Source organism: Vulpes lagopus, chromosome 7, assembly GCF_018345385.1.
Source record: "Vulpes lagopus strain Blue_001 chromosome 7, ASM1834538v1, whole genome shotgun sequence".
In the NCBI taxonomy this organism is placed as follows: Eukaryota; Metazoa; Chordata; class Mammalia; order Carnivora; family Canidae; genus Vulpes; species Vulpes lagopus.
In genome coordinates, this window is record NC_054830.1 from 19,754,841 (window position 1) to 19,774,308 (window position 19,468).

Here is a 19,468-nt window from a genome sequence, read left to right on the forward strand (position 1 = left end):
ACCTACTTATATCACAGTGGTAAGTGCTTGGACTAACATACATTGTTGGGTTTGTTTGTTTTTTCAAATATTTATTTGAGAGAGTGTGTCCAAGAGTGAGTTCGGGAAGGGCAAATGAAGCAAATCAAGCAGACTCCTCAGGGATCATGATGCAGAGCTCTCACAACCCATGAGATCATGTCCTGAGCTGAAGCCAAAAGTCGAACACTTAATTAAGCCACCCAGGAACCCCTAACATATGCATTGTTACAATAAAATGCTATTATGCTCTTCCAAGACCAGAGCTCCATTTTACCTGATGAGGACACTGAGGCTCCAAAGTACTTTTTCTATTGTTGCACAGTGAGTGGTAGAACTGGTTTTTATACCCAGAGCTGATCCCAAAGCCCATAAACTTTATGCAGGACCTTAGCATCTCTCTGATTATTTTTAAGTGCGAATCTTAAAACCAAGCAAATTATTGCCAGTATTTCTAGTCTATGGGTTATTTGATTTTGTTCTGGTCTCCTAGTATGAACACTGTATGTCCCATAGTGTATATTTGATTTCACATTGAATTAGAAATTTCTAGGATAGAAACTAAATTGGTATTATACTCTTTTATTTAGAGTTTAAAATAAATGCAGAGCTTTCCACGTCTGTATAACCACAATTTTTATTTTGTTTATTTGGTTTATACTTGTTAGCCTGTTTGCATATGTGTACACTCATTCCATAAGTTAAAATTACTAAAATTATATCATGTAAAAATCAGTACTTGTAAGTTGTGTTCTTATATTTTTAGAAACTGAAATACAGGAAGGGCATAAGACAAAGTTTGCTCAAATAAACTAGCCATTATCTCTGCGTAAGTCTCCTATACAAAGACTAAGTCAGTTAACTATATCCTCTCCAGTGGAATTTTAAAAGTTTATCTAGCAATAGAATTTCATTGTGTTAATATTTTCAACACCTTCCATAAAAGTGTTGCTAAAAGTTTCTTTTTATTCTAATGTCATCACTACTATAGCATACCTAAGTTGAACTTGTCTTAACCCAGAACCAATACAGCTTAATTGATCTTTGCCTTAGAAAAATATCTAAGTAAGAAATGCTTTATTCATAGAATAATTTGTAAGATTTTTATATTTCTTCTTTAGGTAGAAAGTACAGATTTGAATACAGTGTAAAAATTTTATAAGCTTTTGTTGAGTTAGAATGATGTTTCTGTAGATTATAAGTATCAAATGAAATAATTCATATATTTATTTTCTGGTCTCAATGATTAAGACAAATCACCAATAAATATAAAACTTCTAGTTCTTATATTATCTTTCTCTCCCTCTATCATAGTCTCTCTACTCCTTCTCTCTTTTGTACTCTCTCCCTTAGACTTTCATATGTCCTAACCCACCCATATCCCCTTCTTTTTCCATAGTTTATATTCTTCACCAAGGGAATTTCTTTTAGAGGAAGCAACACAAGCAGAAGTTTGGATTGTAGTATGCAGAAAATACTGCCACCCCAGCCTTTGTGCCAACAAGTTTCCTCTGAATAGATTTGTAGCTAGGACTCAGAAGGACTTATGGCTCAGTACTTTGCTTTTACGAATGTGCTTATATTTTTGAGCTTCAGGACATCTGAAATTAGTAGAAGTTTCCAACAACTTCTTCTTAGAGTTATTCTGATATAGGGTGTTGTGCCCATTATTTACTATCTTGCTGTATCCAAGAAGTCAGAGATAACTATGTTTAAAGTGTGCATGTGTCAGAATCCTTCCATGAAGTTATATTCAAATCAGTAAATTTCCTTTATCTCTCTCTCACTCTTTGTGCATCTGTTTTGCTCATCTGCACTTAGCACAATGTCTGCACTTGACAGGCACTACATGAATGTGAATCTAAGTAATAAAATAGGTTTGTTCTTATGCCTGGTGGACACTCATTCGCCAACCTGTATTTGTTTCCTTCTGGATTGATATATTTGCACAAAATTATCCCTCAAACTGTTAATGACTGAATTGATTACAGTCACTTATTAGTGTTTAACTTTCATGATTGTTAGTAGGAAGATAGCAGGTACAGTGAAAATACCATAGGCTCAGAGTAAGATAGATATAGTTTGAGACAAGCCCACCTCTGCAGGTATATATATATATATATATATATATCTCCATCCTATCCCGTGTAAATGTTCAGCAAAGGGTAGCTATTATTATTTTTTATTATTTTAGTTTGAGACAAGCCCACCTCTGCGGATATATATATATATATATATATATATCCATCCTATCCCGTGTAAATGTTCAGCAAAGGGTAGCTATTATTATTTTTTATTTTTTTTTATTTTTTAAAGATTTTTATTTATTCATGAGAGATACAACAAGAGAGAGAGGCAGAGACATAGGCCAAGGGAGAAGCAGGTTCCATGCAGGGAGCCCTATATGGACTCGATCCCGGATCCCAGGATCATGCCCTGGGCCAAAGGCAGATGCCCAACCGCTGAGCCACCGAGGCGTCCTGTGTAGCTATTATTATTTATATCTTATTATATAAATATACTTTCATTAGTGTAGTTATTATCTGTATGCTCTTTTTATTATGAGTATTAGAAAAAGCTAGTACATACAGGAAATATTAATATCTTTAGCCTTTCTCAACCAATTTTGGGGGAGAACTAAGTGCTGATGCTTTAAAACATCCATTGTCTGTAATTAGTTAACTTCACATTATTTTCTATGTTCTGTGGTTCAGATGAGGAACCACAGAAGAAAAAGGTAACATGGAAAATAGAAGAGAATAGAGAACATTCTAAGGAAATGTAAAATTCAAAGAATTTGGTATAGAGATTCAGAGCCTTTAAGAGGTGTGCCTGTGTCCCTAAGTTCAGCGTGAACCTAGCACAGAGTAGATGCTAATAAATATTTATTGAATTATTGAAATAAATGAGTGAGTGACCAATGGCATGTGGTGAGACAACACTAAATGTTTATGTGAAGACTGTTCACCTAAACAATTAGTAAGACCATTTTTGAAAACAGCTCTATACTACATCTGTATACCGACATACATGGATGTATACCTCCTGCTTGTGTCCATCTGTTCAAGAGTCTCTTTTTCAGACATTGTATCTCTTTGATCACAGTCCTTATACTTTAGGCCATGTTTTGGCTAGTAAAGTAACACATACTTATGATAATTATAACAGGAGTGGCAGTTTACAATGCCAGACAGTGTGCTAAATGCTTTACAGTAGCTTATGATAGATATGACAGTGTGGCCTGGGGGAAGAGCCAAAATGCAAACCAGGCAATTGACATCAGAGCCCATGCTCCTCAGAACTCTGCTGCCCTACCTCCCTGTGCTAGGAAGACAGAGAAGAGACTAAATTAACCACTCTCTGTACTTGCTGTTCACTATTCTTAGGGTAAACTACAGACAGAAATAGCCAGAAACCTCCTTTCCGGAATGAAATATGTAGTGAGCCTCCGTGGCTTTTCACCATGCAGCACCTCTGCCTTTTCCCAATGAGGCCAGTCCTCCGATTTAGCTTTTGAAAATTACTCTTCCTCCGTTAAAGACTAGTGGACTAGTAGAAGGAACTCAGTCTTCAGTTTTAGCAGATTGCTCATTAATAATTTTCTTATTTCCTAAATAATGAAATCAAGAATCTAAAAAGTATTGTGCTCTAATGACTTCTAGGAGACAGAAAATACTATTCTTGGGAGAATTATGAACATTTGCTTGCCTCAAAACTGCTGTATTCCCTGTATCCAAGATCATGGGGGGGAAATTATAGGTCCTCAGAGAATCCCTGTGGGTGAGTGGTTGGGTGTATGCATGGACAGTTGAGTGGACAAGCTAAGGGTGTCATAGTGCTGAGACAGAATTTGCATAAATGCCAGTCTACACAGCCCATCCCTGTGTATGGTGCACAACCACACAGTACATACACTGAATCCCAGCCATATTGATTGAGGTCCATTGGATTTATTTCTGATGCTATCGTTTTGAAAATACCTGTTTTGTTTGCAATATTCACACAGGCCTTTTTGTTACTTAATTGTGACATTTAACTATCATATATGTTATGAGCACTAATGGTTAAAGAATATGTATGGAATTTTGATTCTCATTTTTGTATTTAAAAAAGTTTTGAGGGATCCCTGGGTGGCGCAGCGGTTTGGCGCCTGCCTTTGGCCCGGGGTGCGATCCTGGAGACCCGGGATCGAATCCCACATCGGCCTCCCGGTGCATGGAGCCTGCTTCTCCGAACTCTGCCTGTGTCTCTGCCTCTCTCTCTCTCTGTGACTATCATAAATAAATAAAAAAAAAAAAAATTGTTTAAAAAAAAAAAAAAGTTTTGATAGCATGACTATAGAAAATTGGAAAATGTTTTTTAGTGCTCAAATGTATGATTCCATTTCCCTAATATAAATATTAGTGTCACCTATTGTCTTTCCACTGCTTTTCTACATGCTTATAAAAGTATTTTAAATACTTTTGAGATCGTATCTGCAAAATTATCTTTATGATGTAAATTGCTTCTCATGACAAGGGAGGTGGAAAGGTTGTGCTTCAGCTTTCTCTTACTTTCCATGATACTGCTGCCTTTACCTGCAGTAAGTGTTGGAGGCTAGAGACCTGAAATTATATCAAAGAAATTAAGGATAACTAATATAATGACTAAATGCAATATTTCTTTGATATAAGAAGGCAGGATCCTGGGATCCCTGGGTGGCGCAGCGGTTTGGCGCCTGCCTTTGGCCCAGGGGCGCGATCCTGGAGACCCGGGATCGAATCCCACATCGGGCTCCCGGTGCATGGAGCCTGCTTCTCCCTCTGCCTGTGTCTCTGCCTCTCTCTCTCTCTCTCTGTGACTATCATAAGTAAAAAAAAAAAAAAAAAGAAGGCAGGATCCTAGTGTTAGAAAAATCAAATCGCTTCTCAACTTAAATACGTTAACTTCAATAATCGTACCCGAAGTTTTTTCTTCTTTAAAAATTCATGTTTTTCGGGATCCCTGGGTGGCGCAGCGGTTTGGCACCTGCCTTTGGCCCAGGGCGCGATTCTGGAGACCCGGGATCGAATCCCACGTCGGGCTCCCGGTGCATGGAGCCTGCTTCTCCCTCTGCCTCTCTCTCTCTCTCTCTCTCTCTCTCTCTCTCTCTCTCTGTGTGTGTGTGTGTGACTATCATAAATAAATTTTTAAAAAATTTTTAAAAAATTAAAAATTCATGTTTTTCTTTTCTCTCTCTCTCTCTCTCTCTCTCTCTCTGTGTGTGTGTGTGTGACTATCATAAATAAATTTTTAAAAAATTTTTAAAAAATTAAAAATTCATGTTTTTCTTTTCTCTCTCTCTCTCTCTCTCTCTCTCTCTTTCGAGAGAGAGAGAGAGAGAGAGAGCATGGGCGGCAGGGGCAGAAGGAGAGAGAGGATCCTAAGCAGGCTTGGCACCCAGCACAGAGCCCCCCAACACAGGACTAAATCTCACAAACCTGAGATCATGAACTAAGCCAAAATCAAGAGTCCGATGTTTAACCATCTGAGCCACCCAGGCACCCTATAAAAACTCATGTTTTTCTATTAAAGAATAATGTAAGTTATAATATATAATAGAAAGGCTTGAGATTTTATCTTTTTAGTAGAAAAATAGGTTTATCCTTTTTTCTTCCCCACTAAAAAGTACCAATCTAAATTTTCATTCTTAATCATGGTTATCATATTAGCCTATACAATTAATATGTTTGTTTCTACCTTTTTCATATAGTTTTGAGTTTCTGTTTTTATTTTAGCAATCTTATTGAAACTTCTTTAATCTCTTCATACCTTTTCCTATAAATAGGTCACAAATTATAAATAAAACAAATGTATTTTGGATGTATAGATGGTTTTAATTTTTAAATAAAATAATTTATTTTTTCACATGGTTTTATTTTATTTTTTATGTTTTTATTTAAATTCCATGAATTAACACACAGTGTGGTATTAGTTTCAGGTGTACAACACAGTGATTCAACACCCATACAACACCCAGTGCTCATCACAATTACTCTCCTTAATCCCCATCATCTATTTCTCCGATCCCCCACCCATCTCCCCTCTGGTCACCACCAGATTCTTCTCTATAGTTAAGTGTCTGTTTCCTGGTTTGTGTGTCTCTCTTTTTTTCCTCCCTTTGTTCGTCTGTTTTGTTTCTTAAATTCCACAAGTAACTGATATTTGTCTTTGTCTAACGTTTGACCTATTTTTGATACACATATCTCCATTTATTTTACTTTTATAGCTGCTAGCATTCTAACACCTTCTATATTTCTTTTTTATTTTAATGGAGTTCAACTTGCCAACATATAGCATAACACCCAGTGCTCATCCCATCAAGTGCCCCCCTCAGTGACCGTCACCCAGTCACCCCCAACCCACACCCACCTCCCTTTCCACCACCCCTTGTACGTTTCCCAGAGTTAGCTGTCTCTCATGTTCTGTCTCCTTTTCTGATATTTCCCACTCATTTTTTCTCCTTTCCCCTTTATTCCCTTCCACTATTTTTTATATTCCCCAAATGAATGAGACCATATAATGTTTGTCCTTCTACGATTGACGTATTTCACTCAGCATAGTACGCTCCAGTTCCATCCACGTTGAAGCAAATGGTGGGTATTTGTCGTTTCTAATGGCTGAGTAATATTCCATTTTATACAGAGACCACATCTTCTTTATCCATTCGTATTTCAATGGACACCGAGGCTCTTTCCACAGTTTGACTATTGTGGACATTGCTGCTAGAAACATCGGGGTGCAGGTGTCCCGGCATTTCACTGCATCTGTATCTTTGGGGTAAATCCCCAACAGTGCAATTGCTGGGTCATAGGGCAGATCTATTTTTAACTCTTTGAGGAACCTCCACACAGTTTTCCAGAGTGGCTGCATCAGTTCACATTTCCACCAACAGTGTAAGAGGGTTCCCTTTTCTCCGCATCCTCTCCAACACTTGTGGTTTCCTGCCTTGTTAATTTTCCCCATTCTCACTGGTGTGAGATGGTATCTCACTGTGGTTTTGATTTGTATTTCCCTGATGGCAAAGGATGCAGAGCATTTTCTCATGTGCTTGTTGGCCATGTCTATGTCTTCCTCTGTGAGATTTCTATTCATGTCTTTTGCCCATTTCATGATTGGATTGTTTGTTTCTTTGCTGTTGAGTTTGATAAGTTCTTTATAGATCTTGGGTACTAGCCCTTTATCTGATAGGTCATTTGCAAATGTCTTCTCCCATTCTGTAGGCTATCTTTTTGTTTTGTTCACTGTTTCTTTTGCTGTGCAAAAGCTTCCTATCTTGATGAAGTCCCAGTAGTTCATTTTTGCTTTTGTTTCTCTTGCCTTCGTGGATGTATCTTGCAAGAAGTTACTGTGGCTGAGTTCAAAAAGGGTGTTGCCTGTGTTCTCCTCTAGGATTTTGATGGAATCTTGTCTCACATTTAGATCTTTCATCCATTTTGAGTTTATCTTTGTGTATGGTGCAAGAGAGTGGTCCAGTTTCATTCTTCTGCATGTGGATGTCCAATTTTCCCAGCACCATTTATTAAAGAGACTCTTTTTTTCCAGTGGATCGTCTTTCCTCCTTTGTCGAATATTAGTTGACCATAAAGTTGAGGGTCTACTTCTGGATTCTCTGTTCTGTTCCATTGATCTACGTGTCTGTTTTTGTGCCAGTACCACACTGTCTTGATGACCACAGCTTTGTAGTACAACCTGAAATCTGGCATTGTGATGCCCCCAGATATGGTTTTCTTTTTGAATATTTCCCTGGATATTCGGGGTCTTTTCTGATTCCACACAAATCTTAAGATGATTTGTTCCAACTCTCTGAAGAAAGTCCATGGTATTTTGATAGGGAATGCATTAAACGTGTAAATTGCCCTGGGGAGCATTGACATTTTCACAGTATTAATTCTTCCAATCCATGAGTATGGAATATTTTTCCATCTCTTTGTGTCTTCCTCAATTTCTTTCAGAAGTGTTCTGTAGTTTTTAGGGTATAAATCCTTTACCTCTTCGGTTAGGTTTATTCCTAGGTATCTTATGCTTTTGGATGCAATTGTAAATGGGATTGACTCCTTAATTTCTCTTTCTTCAGTCTCATTGTTCGTGTATAGAAATGCCACTGATTTCTGGGCATTGATTTTGTATCCTGCCACACTGCCGAATTGCTGTATGAGTTCTAGCAATCTTGGGGTGGAGTCTTTTTGGGTTTTCTATGTAGAGTATGATGTCATCTGCAAAGAGGGAGAGTTTGACTTCTTCTTTGCCAATTTGAATGGCTTTTATTTCTTTGTGTTGCCTGATTGCTGAGGCTAGGCCTTCTAGTACTATGTTGAATAGCAGTGGTGAGAGTGGACATCCCTGTCTTGTTCTTGATCTTAGGGGAAAGGTTCCCAGTGTTTCCCCATTGAGAATGATATTTGCTGTGGGCTTTTCATAGATGGCTTTTAAGATACTGAGGAATGTTCCCTCTATCCCTCCACTCTGAAGAGTTTTGATCAGGAATGGATGCTGTATTTTGTCAAATGCTTTCTCTGCATCTAATGAGAGGATCTTATGGTTCTTGTTTTTTTCTCTTGCTGATATGATCAATCACATTTATTTTTTTATGAGTGTTGAACCAGCTTTACATCCCGGGGATAAATCCCACTTGGTCATGATGAATAATCTTCTTAATGTATTGTGGATCCTATTGTTTAGTATCTTGTTGAGAATTTTTGCATCCATGTTCATCAGGGATATTGGTCTATAATTCTCCTTTTTGATGGGGTCTTTGGTTTTGGAATTAAGGTGATGCTAGCCTCATAGAATGAGTTTGGAAGTATTCCATCTCTTTCTATCTTTCCAAACAGCTTTAGTAGAATAGATATGGTTTCTTCTTTAAACGTTTGAAAAAATAAAAAATAAAAAATAAATAAATAAACGTTTGATAGTATTCCCCTGGGAAGCCATCTGGCCCTGGACTTTTGTGTCTTGGGAGATTTTTGATGACTGCTTCAATTTCCTCCCTGGGTATTGGCCTGTTGAGGTTTTCTATTTCTTCCTGTTCCAGTTTTGGTAGTTTGTGGTTTTCCGGAAATGAGTCCATTTCTTCTAGATTGCCTGATTTGTTGGTGTATAGCTGCTCATAATATGTTTTTAAAATTGTTTGTATTTTCTTGGTGTTGGTAGTGATCTCTCCTTTCTCATTCATGATTTTATTAATTTGAGTCTTTTCTCTCTTCTTTTTAATAAGGCTGGCTAATGGCTTATCTATCTTATTAATTCTTTCAAAGAACCAACTCCTAGTTTTGTTAATCTGTTCCACAGTTCTTCTGGTCTCTATTTCATTGAGTTCTGCTCGAATCTTTATTACTCTCTTCTTCTACTGGGTGTAGGATCTATTTGCTATTTTTTCTCCAGCTCCTTTAGGTGCAAGGTTAGCTTTTGTATTTGAGTTCTTTCCAGTTTTTGGATGGATGCTTGTATTGCGATGTATTTCCCCCTCAGGACTGCTTTTGCTGTATCTCAAAGATTTTGAATGGTTGTATTTTCATTCTCATTAGTTTCCATGAATCTTTTTAATTCTTCTCTAATTTCCTGGTTGACCCTTTCATCTTTTAGCAGGATGGTCCTTAACCTCCACATGTTTGAAATCCTTCCAAACTTCTTCATGTGATTTAGTTCTAGTTTCAAAGCATTATGGTCTGAAAATATGCAGGGTACAATCCCAATCTTTTGGTATCAGTTAAGACCTGATTTGTGACCCAGTATGTGGTCTATTCTGGAGAAAGTTCCATGGGCACTTGAGAAAAGTGTGTATTCAGTTGTGTTTGGATGTAAAGTTCTGTAAATATCTGTGAAATCCATCTGGTCCAGTGTATCATTTAAAGCTCTTGTTTCTTTGGAGATGTTGTGCTTAGGAGACCTGTTGATTGTAGAAAGTGCCACATTCAAGTCACCAAGTATAAGTGTATTATTATCTAAGTATGTCTTAACTTTGGTTATTAATTGATATACTTGGCAGCTCCCACATTCGGGGCATAAATATTCATGATTGTTAGGTCCTGTTGTTGGATAGATCCTTTAAGTATGATATAGTATCCCTCTTCATCTCTTACTACAGTCTCCGGGGTAAACTTTAGTTTATCTGATATAAGGATGGCTACCACTGCTTCTTTTGAGGACCATTTGAATGGTAAATGGTTCTCCAACCTTTTATTTTCAGGCTGTAGGTGTCCTTACCTCTAAAATGAGTCTCTTGTAGACAGCAAATAGATGGGTCTTGCTCTTTTATCCAGTTTGAAACCCTTCGCTTTTTGATGGGGTCATTAAGCCCATTCACGTTCAGAGGTACTATTGAAAGATGAATTTAGTGTCATCTATTCAGTCCCTGTTTTTGTGGATTGTTCCCTTGGACTTCCTCTTTCTATTACAGAATCCCCCTGAATATTTCTTGCAGAGCTGGCTTGGTGGTCACATATTCTTCCAGTTTCTGCCTATCTTGGAAGCTCTTTATCTCTTCTTCTATTCTGAATGAGAGCCTTGCTGGATAAAGGATTCTTGGCTGCAGGTTCTTCTGATTTAGGACCCTGAGTATATCCTGCCAGCCCTTTCTGGCCTGCCAGGTCTCTGTGGAGAGGTCTGCTGTTAATCTAATATTTCTCCCCATAAAAGTTAGAGATTTCTTGTCTCTTGCTGCTTTAAGGATCTTCTCTTTATCTTTGGAATTTGCAAGTTTCACTATTAAATGTCAAGGTGTTGAGCGTTTTTTATTGATTTTAGGTGGCGATCTCCCTATCTCCTGGATCTGAATGCCTGTTTCCCTTCTCAAGTTAGGAAAGTTCTCAGCTATGATTTGTCAAATACATATTCTTTAACCTCTGTCCCTTTTGGCACCCTCGGGAACCCCAATTAAATGTAGATTTTTCCTTCTGAGGCTGTCATTTATTTCCCTTAACCTATCCTCATGATCTTTTCATTGTTTTTCTGTTTTTTTCCTCAGTTTCCCTCCTTGCCATCAACTTGTCTTCTGTGTCACTCACTCGTTCTTCTACCTCGTTAACCCTCGTTAGGACCTCTAGTTTGGATTGCATCTCATTTAATTGATTTTTAATTTCTGCCTGATTATATCTAAATTCTGCAGTCATGAAGTTTCTTGAATCCTTTATGCTTTTTTCTAGAGCCACTAGTAGCTTTATAATTGTGCTTCTCAATTGGCTTTCTGACATTGAATTATAATTCAAATTTTTTGACTCTGTGAGAGAGAGGACTGTTTCTGATTCTTTCTTTTGAGGTGAGTTTTTCCTTCTAGTCATTTTTCTCAGTGCAGAGTGGCAAAAAAAAAATTTGTACTGGAAAAAGGAGAAAAAGAAGAGAAAAAAGAAAAGAAAAATAAAGAAGATAAAAGGGGGGGGAAGCAAACAAAACAAAAAACAAGGGGGAGTATCCTCTGATTCTATATACTGTAAATCCCTCGACTTCCCCTGGAACTTTCCAGTGCTGCTTGGTCAATAACTTGCTTTCCCCCTGTCCGTGTAACTGGTCTTCTGGGGGAGAGTCCTGCTGTGCTGATTCTCAGGTGTGAGCACCTGGGGTAGCTGCTCAGCCCCTTGCCTGGTGCACGGCTCAGTGGGAGTTGTTTTTCCTGTTTATCCTGTGAGGCCACTGTGAGTCTCAGTGGGGGTTGTTTATCCTGTGAGGCCCCAGGAGGAACAACAGTGGCTGCAGCCAGCTCTCCAGCCTTAGAGTCAGCTCCCGCAGTAACTACCGCAGCTCCCAGTCCGCAGGGGCCTGGATGCTCCGGGGACGGAGGCTGCTGTTCTGCACAGCTCCGGGCCGCCTGGTGGCAGGAGCGTCCTGGCTGTCCTGGGCCCTCAGGCCTCTGCCTGTCCCGGAGGGAGCGCCAGATATGGGCTATGTACCCCGGCGCCCTGGGCTCCGGGACCTGCGCTGATGGAATCGCGCTCGCCGGGGCGCACAGCCCCCTCTGCCTGAGCCACAGCAGGAGCTGCTCCCGGGCCCCCCCCCCCCCGCAAGCGCTCCAGCCCTTTAGCGAGCTTGGCTGCCGTATGTGGTGCACTCTCTGCCCCCATCCCCCGCAGGTCCTCTGTTAGAGCCTGAGGGCATCCCCGCCCCTCCTGGGATCCTGCTTCAATTCCCTGTGAGCACCTTTCTTTCTGGGAAGATTGGTGAAGCTCCTGCTTCTCTGGGATGGGGCTTTCCTGTCCTGGGGGCACTTGCCCTGCGGCCTTAGCCCAGCCCCTCCCGGGGCCCCTACCCCTTTGTTGCTTTTTATTTCTTTATTCCCACCCCCCCACACCCTGTCTTCCTACCTTGATAGAAGCGTGAACTCAAAAAAAAAAAAAAAAAGAAGAAGAAGAAGAAGAAGAAGCGTGAACTCTTCTCACTGTAGCATTCCAGCTGTTCTCTCTTTAAATCTCAGGCGGAATTCGTAGGTTTTCAGGATGATTTGAAAGTTATCTAGGTAATTTGGTGGGGACAGGCGACTTGGGGACCCTACTCTTCTGCCATCTTCGGTTTTATTTTAAATAATGGTAGTTTTATCCACAGAAAGAGCCTACAGAATTAGTTTTGCTAGCATTTTCTAAAAGTAGTTCATAGTCTAGTTGAAGAGAAAAATATATATACTTCTTTCATTGTCTATGGGATACTTTTGCCAGATGCAGTAATTTATAACCCTAGTGTTCGAGTGTATAGTAAGGTCACCAAGAAGCTCTGAAACCCTGATGAGAGTTATAGATCCTCTCCTCAAAAAAAAAATCATACATGAACACACATACATACTGTTTTAAGCAGTTTTGGAGTCCACAGCCCCATAACTCCATTTGACTCCAGGTTTAGAGAGTGAGAAAAGAGCTAAAACATTTACTGAACATAAATTATGTACCATATTTGAACCCAGGAGTCTGACTTTCTTGAGTTATTTACACTGCCTCATACTGCCTGCCCTAGTTAGTCACTAATCACCATCTCTTATTCTTGCCTCCCCAAATTATACCAGAAATTCCAAATATGGGGTATTTTTTTTAGGAGTAATACTCCTTGGTTACAGTTTCATATAAAGTTTCTTAAAGTATTGGCTAATATGTGCTAAGGTCTGTACTATAACCAGTGTCAGTATTAGTTAAATTGAAAATGAGATAAAAACTCAAACATACCTTTCTTTGGGTTCAGTATCTTTTGGAGGCAATTTTTTATGTGTTGAATTACAAACCTGCTTGGACCCTGAATAATTTTTTCATCCTAATGAAAGTAATGCTTGACTGAGTCTTGAGCATACTTGTAGGATTGGGAGGAAGAGAAAAAACACGACTTATTAATGATCTATAGAAAATATATCCTTACCGAACTCAAGCACTCTCTTATAGACATGATACTGAATGGATTCTTTTTACCATCATAAGAGGAAACTTCTTGATGATTAAAATTGTCAGTCTTAAAATCTCCAGCCCCATTTATTTACCTTAGGTGAGCACAGTTAGGTATTACTGGATAAAAGCATATCCCTGTTGGGGTAGTGTCTTAATCTCTGTCCACAAGGTCATGGCAGTTATGAGCTTCTAGTTACATAAAGAAAGATGAGTAATCTGAGGACATGGCATGCTGAGTGTGTTCTTTCTTTTTACTAGACATTTGGGCCTGGATTTGGTGCCTCGAAAGGACTTTGAAGTAGTGGATTCAGACCAGATTAGTGTCTCGGATCTCTATAAAATGGTAAGAAATCTACACAGAGTATGTGTGTTCTTGTACACCTCATTTTTTTATCATTTTTTTCCTCTTTTTTCATCCCTAGTTATACTATGAAACAATATTGCTAAAGTTGTTCCTTTGTCCGTCCCACTGTAGGTAAGGGGTCTTCCTTATTATGACACAACATACCACTTTAGTTTTCTAAAGGGCATTACTGTGTAATGCTGTACCATAATATCCAGGGGTCATTTATTTGTTTTTGTTTTTTTTTTCTGGTGAATGGAGCTCCTTCAGCCTGTAGAAGTTACCAAAATTCTGTCTCTCCCCACTTCTTAAAAATAGAAGGTAGTTGAAGCTGTAAAGAGCCAATTTATTGGTTAATGTAATGATTAAACCTAGAAATAAGGTACCAATATTTCTAAGTGAGACAGACCTGATACATCCTTAGCTGTCTGTTGGCTATTATTAAAATGTATTGAGTTAATTGACGATCAAGATTATATTTTACAGGCTGAATGAGAAGTAACTAAAAGAAAGGTAAAAACTTTTAAGGTAAAACAAACATCAGAAACTTTTGGCGACTATTATGCTTAGACTAAGGGACTGAGTAAAACCTTTGAGGAGTTATGTATTGTCAGGTATTGTCAGGTCAGAAGTATCTACTGGTGAGAATTATAGGTTTTAGAAAGAATTATAAATGTAATTTTTATGGGGAACTTTGAGGATATGATGTTGCCTGTTTGAGAATCTTTGGAAATTTGCCTAAATATTATACAAGTAACCTATCAGTTGCTTTATGTGTATTTGCTAGTGTACAAAAGCATTTGTGTATAGTTGCCTTAATTATGCTCTGTTCAATGTGATAAAATGGGATGTAGAGATTAAAAATGAACAAGACTTATCCCTTTCCTCAAGAATATCACCATCTGCAGTATTGGTTCTTAACCCTTTCTGGGTCATGAATATCAGATAGAATTTCTTCCCAAGACAACCCAAGTATGGTTTTACATGTAAAGTTTACACTCAGTTTTAGGGAATTGGCAGTTCCTTCTGATGATTGCCCATGAAGTCTATAATTGGTCCTCATGCTTAGAAACTATTCTAGTGGGATCAAATAAACTACAAACAAACAGTAGCCATATACGTGTTGCATATACACTGATGTTGTTAGAGGGAGTGACTGATTACTTAGGGCTGGGAAAAATCAGTGAAAGCTCCAGCAGCAGTAATACAGAAGGTGAATCTTGAGGCATGGACAGGGGTTAACCCAGAAGACAAAAAAGGAGAGCTGTTCCCAGATGGCACACAGCATAGGGAAGTGGTAGTTCCTGGGAACTATATGATATATGGTAACTTTGGCATATAAGTATGTGTTAGTGATTGGGATAGTAAGATGCAGAAGGAGGCAAGGGTCAGATCATGAAGAGTGTTGTAAGCCCCAAAGTACACTCTGCTCAGTAGTCTGATGTAACCAAGGGAGTAATGTGATTGGATATGAGTTTTATATTTTATTTTTTAAGAGAGAGAGAGAGAATCTCAATCAGGCTCCATGCACAGCATGGAGTCTAAGGCAGGGCTTGATCTCACAACCCTGAGATCATGACCTGAACTGAATCAAGAGTCAGACACATAACTGACTGAAACCACCCCGGCACCCCTGGATATGAGTTTTAATGCTGTCTCTGTCTATAGAGAATATAAGATGCAAAAGACTGGAATCAGGGAGGAAGGACACCATAAAAATGATTTGGGCCATAAATAATGACTAGATAGCAACAGGAATGAAAAATAAATGCAATAGAGAATGTAGGTGTTAGTAAAAAATCAACTTGATCAATTAGATGTGGAAAGTGAAGAGAGAATTTGAGGCTAAGAACTTCCCTCACAGTAATGGCTTAGAAGGTACTTTGGTGAGAATTTTGCATTTTATTCTAAGTGTGACAAAAGTCTGTGAAGGCATTTGAGCCGAGGAATTACATGATCTGGCTTATATTTTAAATGGCTCCCTCCAGCAGATGTATGCAGAAGGACTGGAGTGGGGCAAGAATGGAAGCAGGGAGCAGTCATTCAAACAAAAATATTTTAATTTTCAGTATTTAGGCTAGACTTGGAGCAAAGAAGATAATAAGAAATTGTTGGATTCTGAATGTGAAGAGATAAATCCATTTGGAGTTGTTAATAGATTGATTTGGTATGTGTGTACAAAAAGAGAAAGGTCAGAGAAGAATGACTCTCATGTTTTGATCTTCCCGACTTTGATCTTAAAAAGTGGAATAGGAAATATTGTGGGAGAAGCAGGTTTGGGAATATAGCAGTGGGAATTAGTGTATTGGTTTGGTTTTTCCTTTCAAGTTTGAGATGACTTTTAAACTGCCAAACTGAGATGGTGAAAGTCTGGACCTCAGAAGTGAAGTTCAGATATAACAATTTCAGTCATCAGAGTATATGTGGTATTTAAAGCTGTTGAAGGAGTTGACCGCTCCCTTCGCTAGATCTTCATACAGTGAAACCCAGCGTTAGCAGATCCTACATAGCACTTCCAGACAGCCAAGCATCAATAAACATTGAAGCAAACCTCCCACATAAAAGTTAGAGACCAGAACAAATACATGTGAAAAGAACTTGGAAGAAACAGACAAGTCAGTAGAAGAATATGGTAGTTGCTGTCTGCAAAGAGAAATGAGGAAACAACCAGGAAACTGGAGCAATCTAAGAAGCAATCGAAGAAGCTCTAGAAAATTACAAATGAGATAACTGGGATAAACTCGACATAAAGATTAGAAAATAGGATGACAGCAACAAAAATTTAGCAATAGGAGAGAAATGTTAGAGGTTTGGTCCAAGAGGTCCAATATCCAGATGATGGAGTTTCAGAAGAGAAAACAGAGAAAAAGAAAGAAAATTACCAAAGAAATCTTATTAAAAACTTTTCCAGGGTGGTGATATCACCCTCCAAAGATGGTGGAGTAGGAGTTTTCCATCCTCTGCTCCCCATGAAGATCAGTAATTCGGCACAAATGAAAAATAGCTCTGGGAGAGCTCAGAAGAAAGCTTTCACTTAAGAAGCTTCAGTAACACAGTAGAGCAAAACCTAAGAATAACCATAAAAAAGGGTAAGAAGAACAATTTCATTTTCCTGCATCATTCCATACCCCAAACTGGTACTGCTCAGCACCAAGAAAGAACTCCCTGGCCTAGGGATGCCTGGGTGGCTCAGCGGTTGAGCATCTGCCTTTGGCCTGGAGTGTGATCCTGGAGTCACGGGATCAAGTCCCACATCGGGCTCCTTTCCATCGAGCCTGCTTCTCCCTCTGCCTGTGTCTCTGCCTCTCTGTCTCTCTGTGTCTCTTATGAATAAATAAATAAATAAAAGAAAAATCTTGAAAAGAAAAGAAAAAAGAAAAGAAAAGAAAAGAAAAGAAAAGAAAAGAAAAGAACTCCCTGGCCTAAAGGAGTTCTCCTTGAGTCCTTGTGCTACCAGCTTCCCAGCCTTTTAGGCCACTGTACAAAGACCCACTTTAGTTTTACCCCACCTAGAGACTGGCAAAGTTGATACATCTAGAGATAGGTAGGAACAAGGAAAAGGGTAGGGGCTACCCATGTCAGCCATACAGCGAGAGTGACCATGGTTCCAACTGGGCTGCTCTACATAGGATCCCAGCATCCTTCAATGCTGGACTTCAACAATCCTTATAGATGCTGCAAACTCCCTCAGCTTTCATCCCTGAGGACCTCGTCATGGATCCCAGCAGACTGCTCACAGAGGACCCTAGCATCTCTCACCTTTGAAGAAACCAATGGCCAGCAAAGCTGCCACAGAACCCCTGCAGATTTTTTTTTTTACCAAGTTTTTCACTCCATAGGACTTTGCATTCACAGATGCCAGCCCCATGACCATCTCATGCTCTCTCCCTACCCCTTGCTGGGGCATGAAATATGCAGCAGCCAGCTGTAGCCTCTATGGCTATGAATATGTAATATGCCAGCCTAGACTCCCAAGGCTGACCCTCACAGTTATGTATATGTTCATGCCTAGCCCATGCAACTATATACCTGCACACTGCTGGCCTGACTTCCATCACTGGCCTCCATTGTCGTGCATGCTCCCATGGTGAACTCCTGTAGACAGAGAAGTGTATACAGCAGCCAAGGCCCCCATAGCCGCTTATGGGCCCATATCTGCCCTTGACATTTGTCAATGGCCTGAATCACTGGGCTCACCTAAAGCTAGCCCCTGCAAGTATGTATCTGCATACTGCCAACCCAACTCCTGTCCCAGTCTTCACTGCCTCTAGAGCTGCACAAATGCATGCCAACAACCAGGGCCCCTGCAGTTGCTAATGCGTGTGCAATTGGCATCAGCCTCTTCTGCTGGTCCCAGCCCTTACCTTCCCTCTGTGTCTGCAGCTTTCCCCTGACACTTTGCAGGTACCTGCAGCTGAGGATACACACTACTAGCTCTGGCCACCACTGCTCTCTGCTCATATTCCTAGCTGCTGGACTTGGAAGAGCTACTGAGAACCCCCGCAATCATTGCAGACACTGTGGACTTTCTGCAGCTCTCCACAAGGATCACATGGTTGTTGCTGTTGTGGACCCACATGGCCTAAACCAGTGAGATACACATTCCTGGGCCCAGAGCTGCCACATGGATATGGCACCCTGCACCACTAGACCCAAAGTCACAGCATTCCCTGGCATACCCCCACCCATTGGTGAAGGTCTTTCCTCACCTAAGTCAGCCAAATATGTTCTGGAAGAGATGACTGCTCTTCACATGCACAGATAATTATTCAATAGTAGAGGAGTCATGAATAATTAAAGAAACATGATACCACCAGAGGAACACATTAAACTTTCAGTGACCCTAAAGAAATGGAAATAAACAAATTTCCTGATAATTCAAAATAATTGTTCTGAAGATGCTTAGAGAGCTTATATCTCTCACAGAAAAACAATTCAACAAGATCAGGTAAATAAGAACAAAATGAAAAGTTCAACAAAAAGAAATCATAAAAAATAACCAAATAAAATTTGAAGCTGAAGGATACAAACAATGAAAAATTCAATAGAGAGCTTCAATATTAGAATGGACCAAGCAGGGATCCCTGGGTGGCGCAGCGGTTTGGCGCCTGCCTTTGGCCCAGGGCGCGATCCTGGAGACCCGGGATCGAGTCCCACGTCGGGCTCCCGGTGCATGGAGCCTGCTTCTCCCTCCGCCTGTGTCTCTGCCTCTCTCTCTCTCTCTCTGTGACTATCATAAATAAATAAAAAAATAAAAAAAAAAAGAATGGACCAAGCAGGAGAATCTGAATTCAGACAGGTAAATTGAAATTATCAAGTTGAAGGAGAAAAAAGAAAAAAGATTGAAGAAATCCTGTGAGATTTTTAAGACACCATTAAGATAATTAATCTACACATTATTAGAGTACCAAAGAAGAGGAGGAGAAAGGGGCAGAAAGCTTATTTAAAGTGATAGTGGCTTCTGGGGAGAGATTTGGACATCCAAGTTCATGATATTCATAGGTCTCCAAACAATTTCAATCCTCAAAGAGAACCTTCTCCAAAGCATTACAATAAAACTGTCTAAAAATCAAAGAATCAAAAAAAAAAAATCAAAGAATCATGAAAGCAACAAGAAAAAAGAAGCTTGTCACTTACAAGGAAACCTCCATAAAGCTATGAGCATATTTCTTAACAGAAATCTTGCAGGCCAGGAGAGAGTGGGATGACATATTCAAAATGCTGAAAGGAAAAA

General features: G+C 39.5%; 1 protein-coding gene across 10 annotated transcripts in view; it reads left to right on the forward strand.

Moving 5' to 3' along the window:
- Positions 1 to 19,468, forward strand: part of DOCK3 (dedicator of cytokinesis 3) — a 525,841-nt gene that overhangs the window by 320,941 nt on the left and 185,432 nt on the right. For all 10 annotated transcript variants that reach the window (XM_041761983.1, XM_041761990.1, XM_041761984.1 and 7 more), the window contains one exon: positions 13,650 to 13,734. In XM_041761983.1, coding sequence (XP_041617917.1) covers positions 13,650 to 13,734 — 85 coding nt within the window. The remainder of the gene's footprint in view (positions 1 to 13,649; positions 13,735 to 19,468) is intronic.